At 36.2% G+C, this 17,035-nt stretch overlaps 1 protein-coding gene across 1 annotated transcript in view; it reads left to right on the plus strand.

The window, feature by feature from the left end:
- Positions 1-14,192, plus strand: part of LOC105808025 (aldehyde dehydrogenase, cytosolic 2) — a gene marked incomplete at its 5' end in the record, with an annotated part of 31,816 nt that extends 17,624 nt beyond the window's left edge. The window contains 5 exons of the mRNA XM_012641585.1: positions 61-245; positions 5,245-5,409; positions 7,933-8,090; positions 9,606-9,680; positions 13,592-14,192. Of these exons, the coding sequence (XP_012497039.1) occupies positions 61-245; positions 5,245-5,409; positions 7,933-8,090; positions 9,606-9,680; positions 13,592-13,664 (656 nt within the window). The remainder of the gene's footprint in view (positions 1-60; positions 246-5,244; positions 5,410-7,932; positions 8,091-9,605; positions 9,681-13,591) is intronic.
- Positions 14,193-17,035: the final 2,843 nt, after the last annotated feature.

Raw genomic sequence — 17,035 nt, forward strand, 5'->3', positions numbered from 1 at the left:
ACACACAATATATAACCTTTAGAAAATATCTCTTCTTTAATGTGAATGTCTTCCTTGCAGTGGACAGTGCTGTTGAGTTTGCACACCGAGGGGTATTCTACCACCAGGGCCAGTGTTGTGTAGCCGCATCCAGGCTTTTTGTGGAAGAATCAATTTACGATGAGTTTGTTCGAAGGAGTGTAGAGCAGGCTAAGAAGTACGTTCTTGGAAATCCTATGACTCCAGGAATAAGTCAAGGCCCTCAAGTGAGTATACAATAGAAGGGATAGCATTTTCAGGGAACAAGAATAAACTATCCTCTTCAGCTGTAGATTTTATTAAGGTTATTTCCCATCTACGTGTCTTCCTAGATAAAAATACTGTGCTAGTTTGGTGATTAAAAAAAAGTCAGTTCCCAATTATAAAGAAATCATTTTGTTTTTGTGTTGCCCAGTTTTCCTGCCTAGAAACAGAAAATTAAAGACATGAGGGAAATTAAAAAACGCTATAAAGCTCTTGCTTTCCTCCATCTGCACACCTCTTGATTCCTTAATATCATTCTCTGTCCACTTCTAAGTTCTTATACTTTCCTATCATTTCTTCTTTAGAATCAATTCTCCGTCTCAGCTACCAGCGCATAGAGATGCACACCCCTAAATCCTTTGCAAAGTGCAGTTACTCTGACCCTCTAATGGTAGCATGAGTGTCCCCAAAGTTCCTGAGTTTCCGGGTTCGTGGCAAACTTCTCATTTTAGTTTTTAAAGCGCAATTATTCCCCTAGGGCTCCCGGTTTTCTTTGAACCATTATCAATAAAAGTGTCTCTCTTAGCAAAGATCACCTTTCCCTCTTCCTTACATAGTTCTCTGTTCACTGTCTGTTATTCAATCTCCTACACCTTTGATTCCAAATTTCCTCCTGCCCTTTAGGGTCTTGATCTAAATCAGTGATTCTCAAGTAGGAGCAATTCTGCTTGCCTCACCCAGGGGACAATTGACAATGTCTGGAGACATTTTAAGTTGTCACGACTTCAGTGAAAGAGTGGTTCTACTGGCATCTAGTGAGTAGAGGCCAGAAATGCTACTAAACATCTTACAATGTACAAGAGAGCCCCCAAACAAAATTATCTGGCCCAAATGCCACTAGGACTGTTGCTGAGAAATTCTGCTCTAGAGTCTAGACATTAAGTTTAGAAGCTTTAATCTTTCATGCTAAAGCTTATACACTGTTCCTTGCTGTTGATTTGAAACCAAACACTATTCTTGACTTATTCTAAGCCAAAAATAAATTCAATGAACTAAAATTTAGTGAACACTGCTGTCAGCTAACCCCTGTGATAGGTTTCCGGCAATGCCAAAAGGAACAAGGAGGACATGATCCCTGACCTCATGGAGTGTACATTCTAAGTAAGTTAGAAGAGTGTCTTGGGCTTTGCTTACCATCCCAAGACATCCAAGTAGAAGAATCTTAAGACTTAGGCAATGCCAAATATTAAAACCTAAAAGCCCTGGAATACCTTCATCAGGAAATGAAGTAATTTGTTTTATATTGATCCCATTTTTTTGCATTTGTTTTTGACTTTAATGAATACATAAAAGTAGTTCCTAATTTTTATCACATTTGATAAATTTTCAAATGGATGCCAAGAAATATATTTAATTTCAATATGACTTGGTCATCCATTCCCTAAAAGAATAGGATTTTAAGATTTCTCTTGTGATTATTCCTCTCTCTAAATATCTAGGTATTTATCTGTTTAAAAGTAAAGCCCTTTGCCATTTGATTGACAGACAGCTGACAGATGATGGATGGATGGATCTGAAAAGAAAAGAGAAGAGAATATCTAAGATACTTCATACTGAACATTGGTCAGGCAAGACTTTCCTCCATTAGGATTCTGCAAAATTCAACCAGAGTCTCAAAAATTGGGCTGGAATACCTCATTATTTTTTAGAGAAAAGAGTTAAAATAGACTTTTAAAAATTCTTCTTGGCCAGGCGCGGTGGCTCACGCCTATAATCCTAGCACTCTGGGAGGCCGAGGCTGACAGATCATTTGAGCTCAGGAATTTGAGACCAGACTGAGCAAGAGCAAGACCCTGTCTCTACTAAAATTAGAAAGAAATTAATCGGACAACTAAAAACATATAGAAAAAATTAGCTGGGCATGGTGGCACATGCCTGTAGTCCCAGCTACTTAGGAGGCTGAGGCAGGAGGATTGCTTGAGCCCAGGAATTTGAGGGTGCTGTGAGCTAGGCTGACACCACGGCACTCTAGCCCAGGCAACTGAGTGAGACTCTGTCTCAAAAAAAAAAAAAAATCTTCTTCATAGGATTCTAGAGTAAATAATCCAGTGATCTGATTAATGTAAGACTTTAATCACTATAAATGAATAGATTTTTATCACAGGTTGCACTGAGTAAGCAGGAGAAGTAGGTATTTGGAACTTTGAGAAACAAGACTGAAAAGCCCCCAAGCTTCTTTACACTTAAAAATATTCATCTGTTAAGAGCAAGAGCTTATGAAAGAGGTAAACCCATTCACTGAGCTTTACTCTGTTGCTTCATCCACTGGTGGCTGAGTGAACTGAGGCATTTTTAAATATAGCTGTAGAATCTTTCTCATTAAATGTAAAAACAAAATAGTTACAGAGAAAACAATCACTATAGAGGTTTGTTTTGGAAAAAAATGTAAGTTTTTTTTTTTTTAATTTTGAAGATTACAAACAAAATATTAGGAAGTTGGAACATGCAATATATATACATATGTATATTTTATTATATTATATGCGTTCATATATTTTTTTCATCATTTGTAAAGTGATTTTCCTATTTGACTTCATAGACAAAAATGTGCATTTCCTTAAAAACTTGGAAAAATTAGTATTTTAATTTGAAAAAGAAGGATGATATCCACGTAAACTGTGTTAACATTATCAGAAGAGTAGCATCTTTTTAGAGTGTGGAAAGGTAGGCGTTTGAGTTACAGGCTGAATTTAAAATCTAACTTTCAAGAGACTCTGTTTCCTCATCTGTAAAATAGGGATAGCAGGACCAAGCTTGTGGGATCATTCTGCAGGAAAATGAGATAATCCATTTAATTCTTCCATCATAGGGTTGAGTTTATATGCCCAAGTCTCTGTTAAGTAAAAATTACATGTTTCTATTTTCATAGTATGGTGATAATTATCATACAGATCAATGACTTCTTTACTCTCATTGTTCCTGTTAATCTATGGTTTCTAAATAATTTGAGGTATGTGTCAGTGGCTTTTCTCAATTTATCTTTTTCTTCAACCCACCAAGCCTAAGGAATCAAAGAATTTGCAGAATCGAACACATGAAAATGTGTACTCTGAGACTGTTATGACAATAGCATCAATATCAATCATTTCCTAGACTAGCCCATGGGCCTAGGGCCCTCGCACAGTAGAGAGCCCCGGCTACTCCTAGCATCGAGCAGTGCCTGAGATCCAGAAAGGAGGCTAAGTTTACATAAGGACAATCTGACACCTATTGAAGAAGGTTTATGTTTACGCTGAATGAAAGTTACCCAAACTAAACTGTGTGTGTGTCCCTAAGTGTAGCCGAAATTTTCTGTCACTATCCCCAAGCTCCAGCACAGTGTTCCTCAGTCTTTCCTGTGTATCTGAATCGCCCAAGGATTCAGTAGGTCTGGGGTGGGGTCTGGGAAGCACATTTTGCTACCAAGTGATGCCAGAACTGCTGGCTGTAGGACCACACTATCGGTAGCAAGGCACTAAATATGAAGTTCTGTAGTTTTAGAAGTCAGTGAGCAGCTAAGTTTTCCAACAAATGAATCCTTTCAGCCTCTTTTTCTAGTCCATAGGCAGGGATTGGATTGTCACTAGGTATCCACTCTACTCACAGGGAAACATCATGACTTGGGAAACATCTTGAAATAAAAACCAAAAAATCATGTTGAGGGCATAGTCAGATTAATATCTTCGAATAGGACAGAGGAGCTTTACATGGAGGTACATGAATCCTTGACTATTTACTGAAAAACTAGAATGTCTTAACCAAGCAGAGTCTCTCTAACACAACCCGCTTAGTCTGGTTATATTCAATTTAAATATCTCTTCTTCTTAAACCCACACTACAACTTCCTTAACCTGTGAGAAATGAAGGCAGGTTTTCTTTACGAAATATTCTATTAAATATGGTGCACTAAAGAGCATTGAACATTATATCAAATATTGTGCCAAATTTTAGAAGATAGTTTCTGGTTTCAAAGAGCATTTAATCTATGAACAGTTAAATATGAGAGCTGGGGCTTGGAAGATTTGCAGAGTCAAAGAGGATAAAGAACACTTTTAAGTAAAGAGAAGAGACAAGTTAAACTGGAAAGAGATGCTATACCCACCTTAACTCCTGGATCTCCTGTTTTGCCTTTAACCCTCAACCCCCTGCACATCTGAGACGGGCAGTTTTACCAGTGATTTGGAGACTGAGAATTACCCAGTCATTCAACCTCCCAAAGCAGGAATTGAAACAATATGTAACCTCCCAATGCCAGTGCATGGGGAAGAGGTATTTGTTTCTGGTATTCACAACCAGAACTCTGGAATCATTTTTTTCTCATAAAAATATTATTTAAAAGACCATTTAAGTTTTGTAATACTTGTCATATATTTAGATGTGGCTCATTTAATGAAGCACGGTGGACACAATCAGGAGAGGCCAGAAATTGGAATGGAACGTACTGACTGTCCCAAAGTGACCTAAACCGGGGGATGCCTGAACTGCACTCAGAATGTGATAGCCAAGGGCACGGACCAGGCCAGAGGGGATGGTTCAGGAATAGGGAGGTCCAAACATAGGCACAGGAGTCTCCTAAGACAAATCTAAAAGCATGTGCTTTCCAACTGCCATATCTACTTAAATCCAATATCAAAGTTCTTTTTGTCTCCGTTCACTCCTTTTATTAATATTTCAATTGGGACTACAGTTTCTACACAATTGGGTGAAAGGTTTGCAGTACTGACATGCTTTTCTTACATAACTGTTAAACAAATACTAAATACAATTATCTATCTTTAAAGGTTCTTATCTAAAATGTCATGAGAAGAAAGTATACCCAAAGAATGAATCTGAACCTCTCTTAGCTGTTTTAATTCAATGTTTGATTTAATAGCAATATTGTAGCATTTTGAAACCCTCGTTAATGGGCCCAGCAATGTGTTATCTTTACAAGCATCTTTTTTTTTTTTTTTTTTGCCTTTTCATGTGATATTTTTCAAACAGATTGACAAGGAACAATATGACAAAATACTTGATCTCATTGAGAGTGGGAAGAAGGAAGGGGCCAAACTGGAATGTGGCGGAGGCCCATGGGGGAATAAAGGCTACTTTATCCAGCCCACGGTTTTCTCTAATGTTACAGATGACATGCGCATCGCCAAAGAGGAGGTAAATGGTTTCATTCTGTTCTGTTGTTGCCTTGCTTCGTCTGCGTGTGTGTATACGGAGTGTCCCTTTAAGATTTTCACTTCTTTGAACATCTTTCAAAATGTTATTCTTTATTTCTCATAAAGGTTTATTTGTGGTCAAGAATAAAAGTAGTAAGGAATCCATTGGGCCAGCCAAAAATTTTCAGCCAAACAGATCAGGATGCTGAGCAATTTCTAGGTGCTTCCTTCACAGCTTTAATGTAAAGGAAAAAAATCCTGCCATTTGTGACAACATAAATGAACCTGGAGGACACTGTGCTAAGTGACACGTGCCAGGCACAGAAAGATGAATACAGCATGCTCTCACTTATACGTGGAACTTAAAAAAGTTAAATTCACAGAAGCAGAGAGTGAAATGGTGGTCACCAGGGGCTTGGGGGAGTGGGATGTGAGGGTGGGAGATGTCGGTCAAGTATCTAAAAGTTCAGTTAGAAGGAATAAGTTCAAGAGATCTGTTGTAAGGATGGTGGCTATAATTAATAACAACGTATTGTATACTTCACAATCACTAAGAGAGTAGATTTTAAGTGTTTTTGACACACACAAAAATAAGTACTTATGTTCCACCTGCTGGTTGCATATTTGCCCTATGAACTTTTTCTATATAACAGCCATCTATATATTTGAAAATAGCATTCATCCCTATATCACTCCCCACCATCCATGGGCTCTCGGCCCTGTGTTTTTCAGCTGTTAGTCTTCCTAATGTTGTATATTGTAGTTAAATATTTGGTAAGTTTATGTGTGTATGTATAACATGTAAATTACATGTACATACACATATACGGTGTGTCTGTGTATATATATATGCTCACTAAATATTTAAATAAGATATACTAAATAGGAAGGAAGATTAGTACTGTTGTTCTTGTATATCTTGATTAATACCAGATAGAAAGGATAGGAAAAAGATCTTCAGTCAAAGAACCATTTATTAAGTTCACACATTATTCATAGTAGAACAGCTAGCTTGCTACTTCAAAGTGGAAGCCTGGAGCCATGTGCTAAATTCAATTAAAATTTATGTAAAATATGAGCACATTTAGTGCAGCAGCTGCTGCACGTCTGGCTCCTGGGTTACAATCTCATGATTAGATTTACGACTTTGGCTATGCACTCAGCCTCCATAGACTGGTAACCTCCACCCCTCTAACACTTAAAGCAGTGGTGAAAACCAGAAAACCATTTGTCATTTCTGATTTTTGCCTCCTCTCATTCATGTTTCCCAGAAAATTCTGGTAACACTCAGAGGAAGCCCCTCTTTTATTTAATTTTAATAAATGTCTTACTGAAATATGATGTAAGCGCTTAATTTTTAAAAAAAAAATCTAGTTGTCTTTCTCCTGCCTGGCGCTGAGATACAGAATGACTTGAGTTTGGACTGCACTACCTACAGAGTCTAGCAAAAGTGAGAGTACTTTAGGCTAAAATAAGCAAATTGTGTTTTTAATTATTTTCTGCAACTATAGCCATTGCCAACGGACTGAAGCTTTGATTGGTACAGGGTGTTTCAGGATTTAAGCTCTTGTAGTAATGAACCGTTCTGTTTAATATATGTAAAGTGCATAAGATTTGGCTACAAAATAGAATCTGAACAATAATTCATGTTGTTTTACCTAACTTGAGTAATTATGAAAAATGTCTAAATACAGTAAAATAGTTAATATTTCAACCAATGGTATACTGATATTTAAAAGACAATTACTATTATCAATCATTGCCTATTCATTTATCAAGAAGAGCAAGCACTGCTTTCTGGAGCTCACTGTTATATGTAGTAACTTGGAAGACGAGGAAAACTAGGGAGAGAATTTTAAATGGCCCTAAATGAAAAAGAAATTCTAAAGTTAATGATTTGATGCACAATTATAAGTTCTTGGAAGCTTCAGTCCAACATGTAGAAAATGAACATTGCCTTAATTATTTGTGCTCTATCTTGTTCCAAAGAGAACTTAACACATGACCATTACCTATTCTCACCTATCATTTCTGCAGCTACCTATTTGGATTCTTATACATAGGTTTGAGAATAGAAGCAAAATCTTAATCAATTTAGGATGGTTTATAAAAAAAAATTGCAGGCCGGGTGCGGTGGCTCACGCCTGTAATCCTAGCCCTCTGGGAGGCCGAGGCGGGCGGATTGTTTGAGCTCAGGAGTTCGAAACCAGCCTGAGCAAGAGCGAGACCCCGTCTCTACTAAAAATAGAAAGAAATTAATCGGACAACTAAAAATATATATAGAAAAAATTAGCCGGGCATGGTAGCACATGCCTGTAGTCCCAGCTACTCGGGAGGCTGAGGCAGAAGGATTGCTTGAGCCCAGGAGTTTGAGGTTGCTGTGAGCTAGGCTGATGCCACGACACTCACTCTAGCCCGGGCAACAAAAGCGAGAATCTGTCTCAAAAAAAAAATTGCAGTATCATGTGAAATATTTAGTTTTAACCTATCTTTCTGATTTATTTAATCCTCTCTTGTGGTATAGATATTTGGACCAGTACAGCAAATCATGAAGTTTAAATCTTTAGATGAGGTGATCAAGAGAGCAAATAATACTCACTATGGATTAGCAGCAGGAATCTTTACCAAAGACCTTGATAAAGCCATAACAATGTCTTCTGCTCTGCAGGCTGGAGTAGTGTGGTAAGTTAAACCTTAGTAATGCAGCTTTTTCAGTGTTAACCACATTAACAGGTTACCTTAAACCTTTTTAGACTTGGATTTTTCATTTGGAAATACATGGCTTGCTAGAAAAGCAGTTATTGCCTTAAAAAACAAAACAAAACCAGCAAACAAAAGACAAAGACAAATTTCAGGTTTTTGATTTGGGAAAAGCAGAATGTTACATGCCTAATTGATAAAAAAGCTTGTTATAACATTTCACTGAGTGTCTTAGGACTTCCCAGTCAGGAATATCTACACAATTAAGGTATTTTTATTGCTATATATCCTAGAACATAATAATATTGTGGCATTGTCCCATCCTAACAGCGGCTTGGTGTTTTTAGGACAATTATTGAATTTCAGAGTTGCTAGGATTTTACCCACATTTTCAAAGTAGGCATGTGATTTTACAATTTAAATGAGTATTAGACAAAGCTAAGACAAGCTGCCTTTTAAAAGTGTAAATTTATTAAAAGAACTATTACTCCAGGATGGAGACATGCATAATTACTCTGTGGTCCAGTGAGAATGTAAAAAGCTGAGAATTGAGATAGTAAGTGTTTTAAGTGAGAAAATATTTGAATATTATTTCAGGATCAAAATAATGATTAAAACCTCCAAAATACAATACAATTTTTCTGAAAGTCACACTGTCCACCTATTATAATAGCACAAAGGGAGAGAAAATTATTAAAAAAGAACATCGTTTTCTCCTTTAAAAGTATTTTTTTCTTTTGCGTGTAATGAGAATCATGTAGGTAATAAGATTTTGCTCTTAAGTTTGGCCACCATGAAATTTAATGCTAAACAAATTGTTCATGCCCTGCGTAACTGCATTCTTATTTCCCCCCATCTTGATCTTTTATTGTAATTATTTCTTGAATTTCCAACTATTAATATTTTTGTAATTACATTTGTTTTTATAATCATCTTTAAACACTTTATGAGACATGACAGGGAATAAACAGATTGATAATTAAGTCCAATCTCTACCAAGGCCTCTGTTTAAGTAATTTATTGAACCAATTAATTGGGAAAAAATGAACTGAATAATATGATACATATTGCAGTTGCAAAAGAAAATTGAATCTAACCTGTTAAGTACACAAACCTCAAGAGAACTGCAAAGCTTATTCAATATAGGCAGTAAGGAATACCCATCCAACAAATTCTAGTCTTCAGTAAGCCATATCATTTCTCCTATGGCATATTAGCTATTCTATGATTCTAACTTTTATAATTCTAACTATGCCTTCTCAGGGACATGATATACTACCAAAAAGGCTATACAATATACATATGTATATCATTTTCTTTGTTTCTAGGTGGCATATATCCATATACTTCCACATTCTAATTTATAGTGCTGGTTTTTTGTTGCAATGAATATGTCATATTGAAATTAATGGAGTTCTTGAGCTTTCTAAATCCTAAAATTGCCAAATTAATGTTATTTCATATGTTAAGTGTCATCTATAATCTACTTCTATTCAGGGTGAACTGCTATTTCATGGGATCTGCCCAGTGCCCCTTTGGTGGCTTCAAGATGTCTGGAAATGGACGAGAAATGTAAGAATAACTTTTTATTGATATACTTATTTCATAAAAATGGTTTTTACTCCTAGGGAATTAACTCACAGTTGCCACCTTAAATGAAACCTGCTTCTGTTCTTTCCTGGAGAATTTATACCACCCAATAGCTTATTAAATGTTGGCTGTACCCCGTAAGTGCAGAAAGGTGCTGACAGAAGGAAATATAATTTATTAAGCTCCCACTACTCATAAGGGTCCATATTAAGCACTTTACAGTGTGATTGAAATATTGCTTACTTTTAAAATTGTTTGCTGTGTATATGAATGAAATCCATATGGGAAATATCTCCAGAAAGGAGGTAAAAAGCATAAAGTGGTGATTGTAAGAAGCATACAAATATAAGGACACTCCAGTTATTTGAATATGCCCCTAGATAAGTGAATTAGGTGACTTTTCTTGGAAAACATCAGTGTAAAAGGAATGATTTTCATTTGTTGAAATATTATTGATGTAGATTCTAAAATTTTAAATTATCTGAATAAGTTAATTTTGAAACTAAAATATAAACCTGAAAGGAAATTTGACTAAGGAAATAGTCAATGTTTTATAGTAGTGAGTAGATTGAGAATATTTATACATAAATGCATTTATGAGCCTTCAGTTGCTTTTGAAACTGGGAGATAGAGACTTTTTGTAAAAATGTTGACATACATATGTAAACACAGAAAATAGTGGCAAAATGTTTGGTTAAGTTTATTCAAGCAATTTTAACCATTTTATTTCTTTACAGTCTCTTACCATTTGCCAATATATTTAAAATTCTTGAAGAAAAAAAGATAAATGATATGCAATCCTTGTGGAATCATAGTAAAGCTGACTATTTGTAAATAGCAAGTAAAAATGAGTCTTTCTCAGTTTCTAAGGGTCATAGATGAAATAGCCATGTACTTTGTCATTTGTCTTAATGAATCAGCAAAATTACAATTAAGCAATATTTTTGAGGAGCCAGTGAAATGGAGGAATGACAGAATGATCTGTCAACTTTCTCAACATGCATTCATTAGTACTTGCTATGGATAAGGTCCTAGGGACATGACACTATGTTCTGTCCTCTACTTAACTGTGGTGGCAAGAGGAATATGTAAAAATATATGCAAAAGAACCTGCACACACTAGATCAAGAATCTATGCCTCATGGGGACAGAGAAGCAGTTTAAGTGCAGAGCAAAGTATTGAAGGACAGGAGATTTGGACAGCACCAGACTTCAGCATTTAGGATGGCATGTCTTTGTCACTATTTTCATCTGTCACACAAGGTCAAGGATTATGGGTGAAGACGGATGTAGGCAGAGGAAATAGAAGGTCTTTTAAGCTCCTTTCCATGGCTCCATGGTTCTAACTCCAGTGGAAATTCAGTGGATAAAACATTTAATGGCACTTGATAGAATAAGAGAAGACCTCACAAAAGAGATGAGACTTCATCTGGGGCAGGAAGAGGGCATTCTTGAATGGAACATTACATGTGGTGTGCTGAAGGGCTAGCAAATTTGGTTGGTTCTGTGGATTTATGGGGGTGAGAAGTATGATTCAGAGTTAGATATGATATAGATTAAGGAGTCCTGCAGCGAAGAAAATGGTCTGAGATTTTACTTGTAGAGTAATGAACAGCCATGAATACGTTTACAATGTTCTGAGGAGATAGCAGCAAAAGATCAACCCATGAATAGTACAAAACATATCTGAGAAGACATCATTTGAGTCTGGCCAACCTGCATTTAAATCCTGACTCCACCACTTGCTAGCCATGCTGCCCACTTCAAGTTGTCTAACTTCTGAGCCTCCATTCCTCATATTTCAAATGGAGATGCTAACTTTTCTATGAAGATGATTATAACATAATGAATGCCCAGTTCCTACCCTTACAACTGTCACAAACTGAAAATTCAACAAATGGTTTCTTCCTCCCCTAGTTTCTTCTCTTTATAATATCTATTACTGGAGAATCCCTTCGCAAAACTAATTTCTTTATACAAAAAGCTCGAACAAAGGATAGATTACTCTGAAGGTCGGTTAGTTCATTGCTGGCCCAGCTATCTAACACATTTTCCTGGGAACAGTGAAGATAAAATAATCAAAAGGAATGAAACAACTTAAGTAGACCAAACTGGTAAATTCTGTTGAATACAGACTTTAAGGTTAAGACGTAAGGGAATCAAATAAGAGAAGAGTTAAAAACAGGAATCAACCATCAATAATTTCCTAAATGTCAGGAACATAGGTATATATAATATCCCAGCCTGAGCAGAACAATAATCACACTTATTACTCTTTTGAGAGCTTCAGGTGCTATGTGACTCAAAATACAATGGAAAGCCTGTTGGTTAAAATCATGGGTTGATTTATCTAAGTCTATGAGATAAAATATTATCCTTTTAATAAGTGTCAGACAACTGAGGCAAAACCCTTTAACTACGTTGAAGAATGTGCTCATTGAATCTTTTAAAAGATATTTTTAGAAGCTTACTTGCCCAAAAAAATAATCAGTGTAAGACTATTAGGTTACCCAAGAGAAAATGATGTCTTCTACACATCTGTCTATATCATAAGAAGGGAGGGGTAGAAAAGGATCAAGATCTTATGTTTCTGTAAACCTACATGTGCATGAGTGTTGTCATTTTAAGAATATTTTTATATACGTGTAATTTGATCCTCTTGTCAGAACAATACAGAGTATAACTGAGCCCCAGTCCCTTTAGTTATCTCTTCAACAAAGGGTAAATCACAGTCAGTTTCTAAAACTGGTAGGAGGTCCCCATGAACCTGATAACAAGATAGGAGGGTCCAAATGGACTGAGTTGGATTAATTCCTGATGATTTGGGTTGGACTTGAGTTATATAAGCAAATGGTAGGGGATAGAGGAGGTCATATAAAGAGAAAAAACCAACAACTGCAAAACCCCAAGAGCCTGAATGTAGGCCAATCTACCCTTGTCCTCTTCCTTAAAAAGAAAACAATCAAAAAAAGAAAAGAAAAATCAGAAAACTTTAATAAAAGTCAGATTTTTTTTTGCAGGGAATCAAAAGATATTGCTAAAACTTCAGCTGCAAAATATTTTGTTTCAAGCCATATTAAAGCCCCTTAGAATGAAAGTTTCACTCCTTCATCATTTCGATGCCAATTCTGTGCACTTGGTAAATTCAAGCTCTGCTTTAGTTTACAGTTTTGTTGCACTACTATCGAGTGATTATATATCACTACCTCTGCTCTTTTACTATATTTGTCTTAAAGTGAATCTAGACTAGAAATGGCAAAATTCTTATTGGGCTTAATTGTCTTTTGAGTAGATAGAGTTTTTTAAAATCGAGTAGGATAATGTAAAAAATGGACAATTTCTGCAAAAATCAACTGAGTGTACATGATTTTTTTTATTTTTATTTTTTGTAGGCAGACTCTTGCTCTGTCATCTTGGCTAGAATGCAGTGGCGTTAAAGCTCACTGCAACCTCAAACTGCTCGGCTCAAGGAATCCTCCTGCCCCAGCGTCCTGAGTAGCTACAGACATGGGCCACTGGGCCCAGCTGACTTTTTCTATTTTTAGTAGACACAGAGTCTCATCTTGCTCAGGCTGGTCTTGAACTCCTGAGCTCAAGCTATCCTCCCGCCTTGGCCTCCCAAAATGCTAGGATTACAGGGTGAGCTGCCATGCCCGACCTGCATGATTATTTAAAATGAGAGAGATTTTAAAAAAATATTCCGCACAAGCGGATTTATGTAAGACCAGACAGTTTTTGTGGGTTAGCTGCTATATAAAATGTTCTGGACACAGAAAATATTTTCCATTGTTCCTAGCCAGATAAGCAAGAACAAACTTGTACCAATCATGGACTATAGTACATTTGCACTCTATGCTAATTGGTGTTTGTGGATATTTTTTTTTCCTCTCTAGGGGAGAATATGGTCTTTATGAATATACAGAGGTCAAGACAGTCACAATGAAAATCTCTCAGAAGAACTCATAAAAAAACTACAAGAAAAGAGAGAAATTCTTCAATGGCTGAGCATCTCCTATAGTCACTAACAGAGTGGGTTTTCAATACAAAATTGTTCTTTTCATGATTTTCTTGAAACGTAAGCTAATCAGATGATTGTTAATACTATCCATAGAAAACTTCACATGTAGCGTATTCTGAATCATTTGCTTTCTAATATGTGACTCCGAGTCCTATCGTACATAAAAAGTTTGAATTTGGATGCCAAATCTCTCAAGCTCTGTCATAGTCATGTGCTTTCATTTGTAGCTACTTGTCCAAGATAATCATTTCATAGAAGAGGAAGGACCAATTGTCGTTTAGCTTCTTCAAGGACTCCTTGAAGTACTTAACATACATGTTAACTACAGAGTAAGTTGCTCTGTTCCCAGTAGTTATGAAGTCCTTGGAGTGTCTTGAAATGTTTCCTAGATCTATGTCTGCTTGTCAAATGAAGTAATGCCTGAAATACTTAGCTGTAAGCTGAATATGAACCTTAATAAAAACAACTTTTCATGACTCTGGTTAAGTTTGAAATTTTTTTAAGTAGAAGTTTTGGTTATGGTGATTTATTCTCCTTGTCACTCAAAAACAGCATTAAATTGAGCATAAAGATACATTTAAAATAAAAGTCTAATCTACCCATTCTCAAATGGGTAAAGAAACATTTGACTTTCCAGAGGAATTCTTGATATCAATGGCCACATTTGAGATAGATGGCATCAGTCCTTTGGTAAGCATTTATTGAGTTCTTACAAAGTTCTGAGCTGGGCACTAGTTAGGTGTGTGGAAAATAGGTGAATGGTGAATGGTCCCTCATTTCAAGGTGCTTTAATTTAATGAAGAACAAAGATAATCCCTGCCCCCAAATAAAGGAAAGGGCATAAAATAGAAGTGAGGATTCTGGAAACCGCAGGAGTGAAGTAACATTCCAAATAGGTAGTGATGAAGTCTGAGAGAATTGAAAATGGCCTCATGAAGAAAATTGGACTGGATGTGAACCTCAACTAGCAGATTTGCCGTGACTAAGAGGGAAAGAGGTACTACAACATAATCTCTCAGGGCATGTTCTGTTTAAAAACAATTTGAAGAAATTCTATGCAATACGTTTTCCTCTCCTGAAGTTTCAAATTGCACATTGGCAGCATATTCTAGGACCAGGTTCTTAGAAGTCCTACCACCTATTTAGTTTTATTTTAATACAGTTTTTTTTTTTTTTCCAAATTTATTTTAGCAGAGACCTTGCCTTCGCCCTACCCTCATTTAACACCAACTATCATTAAGAAATCCATGTTGGAAGATGCCGTTTCCTGCAAAGAGGGAGCAATTAGTGTTCTAAGGAGAGATCTGGAATCAAAAGGGAGCAGCTGGAAAAATGGCCTCTGTGTAAAACTAACTACACCATGATTACACTGCCGCTCTCGGAGCACAGTGGTTGTTTGTGTTGTCATCCTTCTTTGTGTGCTCCCATGCAGGAACTGCCTTAGACCCAAGTCAAATCAAGTAAATATTTGCATATTACTGTACCTATTCTAAAATGTTTTTAGTTCAGCAACTTAGGGAAACATATTTTTTAGATTCAGATTTCGTATAGATAAATGTTTACTGTTTTACATTAACAGATACCGCAGCAACACTGTTGTTTACAAATGCTATTAGCTGCCATAGTCAAGTTTAACGATGTAAGAATAAATGAAACTCATTAGCTTCTTAGACTTATAATAATTTCAACTTCAATTATGAGAGTTTCTCAAACTTGTGTGGGCCTATAAGATTTGCAATATGAACTTCTTTGTAAAATGTGGGACATAATTATTGTTTGAAAACTGTAAGAACCAAAGTCTTGAGGAGAACCGAAAGGTTTGTCAACATTGAAATGGGAAAATATCCAAATACAGAGGAGGGTTGTGTTTTCCTAAAACAAGATAGTGCCATTTTTAAAAGACATTTTTAAAAGATGTCTTTAAAACCATGTGCAAATAAATTAATAGCTAGACAAGTTAATATTGTAATGGCATCCCACCAGAACATTCTTTAAATGTATAATAAAGAGGGCTAAGCACAGAACAAGACAAAAGGCAGAAGCAACCTTAAATATTTGAAAATTAAAGCTTCATTGTATAAATAATACATTACAGGATTAAACAGAAAATATCTGCTTTATATTGGCTCGTCCTGAGCCTCTAGACATTATTTGTATTCCATTATTTGTTTTAAGACCATGCTGGCAATAGTTCTTAAAACCTTGAAAAGTTAAAGGATATCTTATTAATTAGCCCATGTGCTATAGGAAATACAGGTCAGAAATTTTATGAAAAATTCAATTTTGCAGTTATAAATATCTAACTGTCCTCATGTCCACATGGCAAGAAGTATTTTGAGCTCCAGGAAAACCAAACCATGTGACAAAAGTTGGAATTCACTGTTCAGGCAGAGATAATGTCAGATTTCAGATAAGCATTCTCTAAATGTCTACTGGGTTTTTTCCTTTTTTTTTTCCTCTCTTTCCTTCCTCCTTTTTAGTTTCTTATTAGGATGCATACTTCTGGCTTTATTTTGAAACAGCCAAGAAGAAATGGCGGGAGGAGAGAATTTTTTCTTAAATTCTCGTAACCAATTCAAAATAGAGGCAACTCAAGGTACGGAATTTTAGCCATTTCTTGACATAATTTGGGAGGGAGTGATGAACTCAAAAGGCTTTTTCCTTTAGTGATGTGTGTAATTTTTTGAGTATCTAATTTCACTTGGACATTTAGAAGTGCAATTGCACATGTGTAACAACTAAACACCTATGTTCAGGTGGCTTTCCCGGAGTATGCTAAATAACCAGGTTATATTTTTACATAAAACACAAATTTCTATTGGAGTTTCATTTGCTGATTTATCTTGGGAGTTTTTTTTTTTTTTTTTTTTTTGGTGCCCTGGAGATGTGTTTGAGCCTTCCAATTCTGATGGTGAAACGATACATAGGAAAGAGAATTGGAGATGATAGCTAAATTTTCTGGATACCAAAATTCAGTGATTGCCAGGATGGCATGAAAGCTTTCTGTTGTAGCGCACGAGGACTGTGGTGTTCTGGAAGATAATATCATGAGTCAAGACACAAATGAGGGAGAACAGCCCAATTATCATTCTGATAGTCCATGGAAGAGTAGAGATGGCATCTGTCTGAACACAAGGCCACAAAGTTCTCTGCGGGGGCTTACGACAAATCTAGATCATGTCTCTTCACTGGCCCTTAGACTCTGGATGGTGGGTTTATCCCAGAGAAAAATAGTCACATCCCTCAACATGTAGGATAACTCCCAATTCACTAGAAAGTCAACTTTACCACCTCATGAAATATCTGTGCAGAAAGTATA

This window comes from Propithecus coquereli, unplaced genomic scaffold (assembly GCF_000956105.1).
Source record: "Propithecus coquereli isolate 6110/MARCELLA unplaced genomic scaffold, Pcoq_1.0 Scaffold166, whole genome shotgun sequence".
In the NCBI taxonomy this organism is placed as follows: domain Eukaryota; kingdom Metazoa; phylum Chordata; class Mammalia; order Primates; family Indriidae; genus Propithecus; species Propithecus coquereli.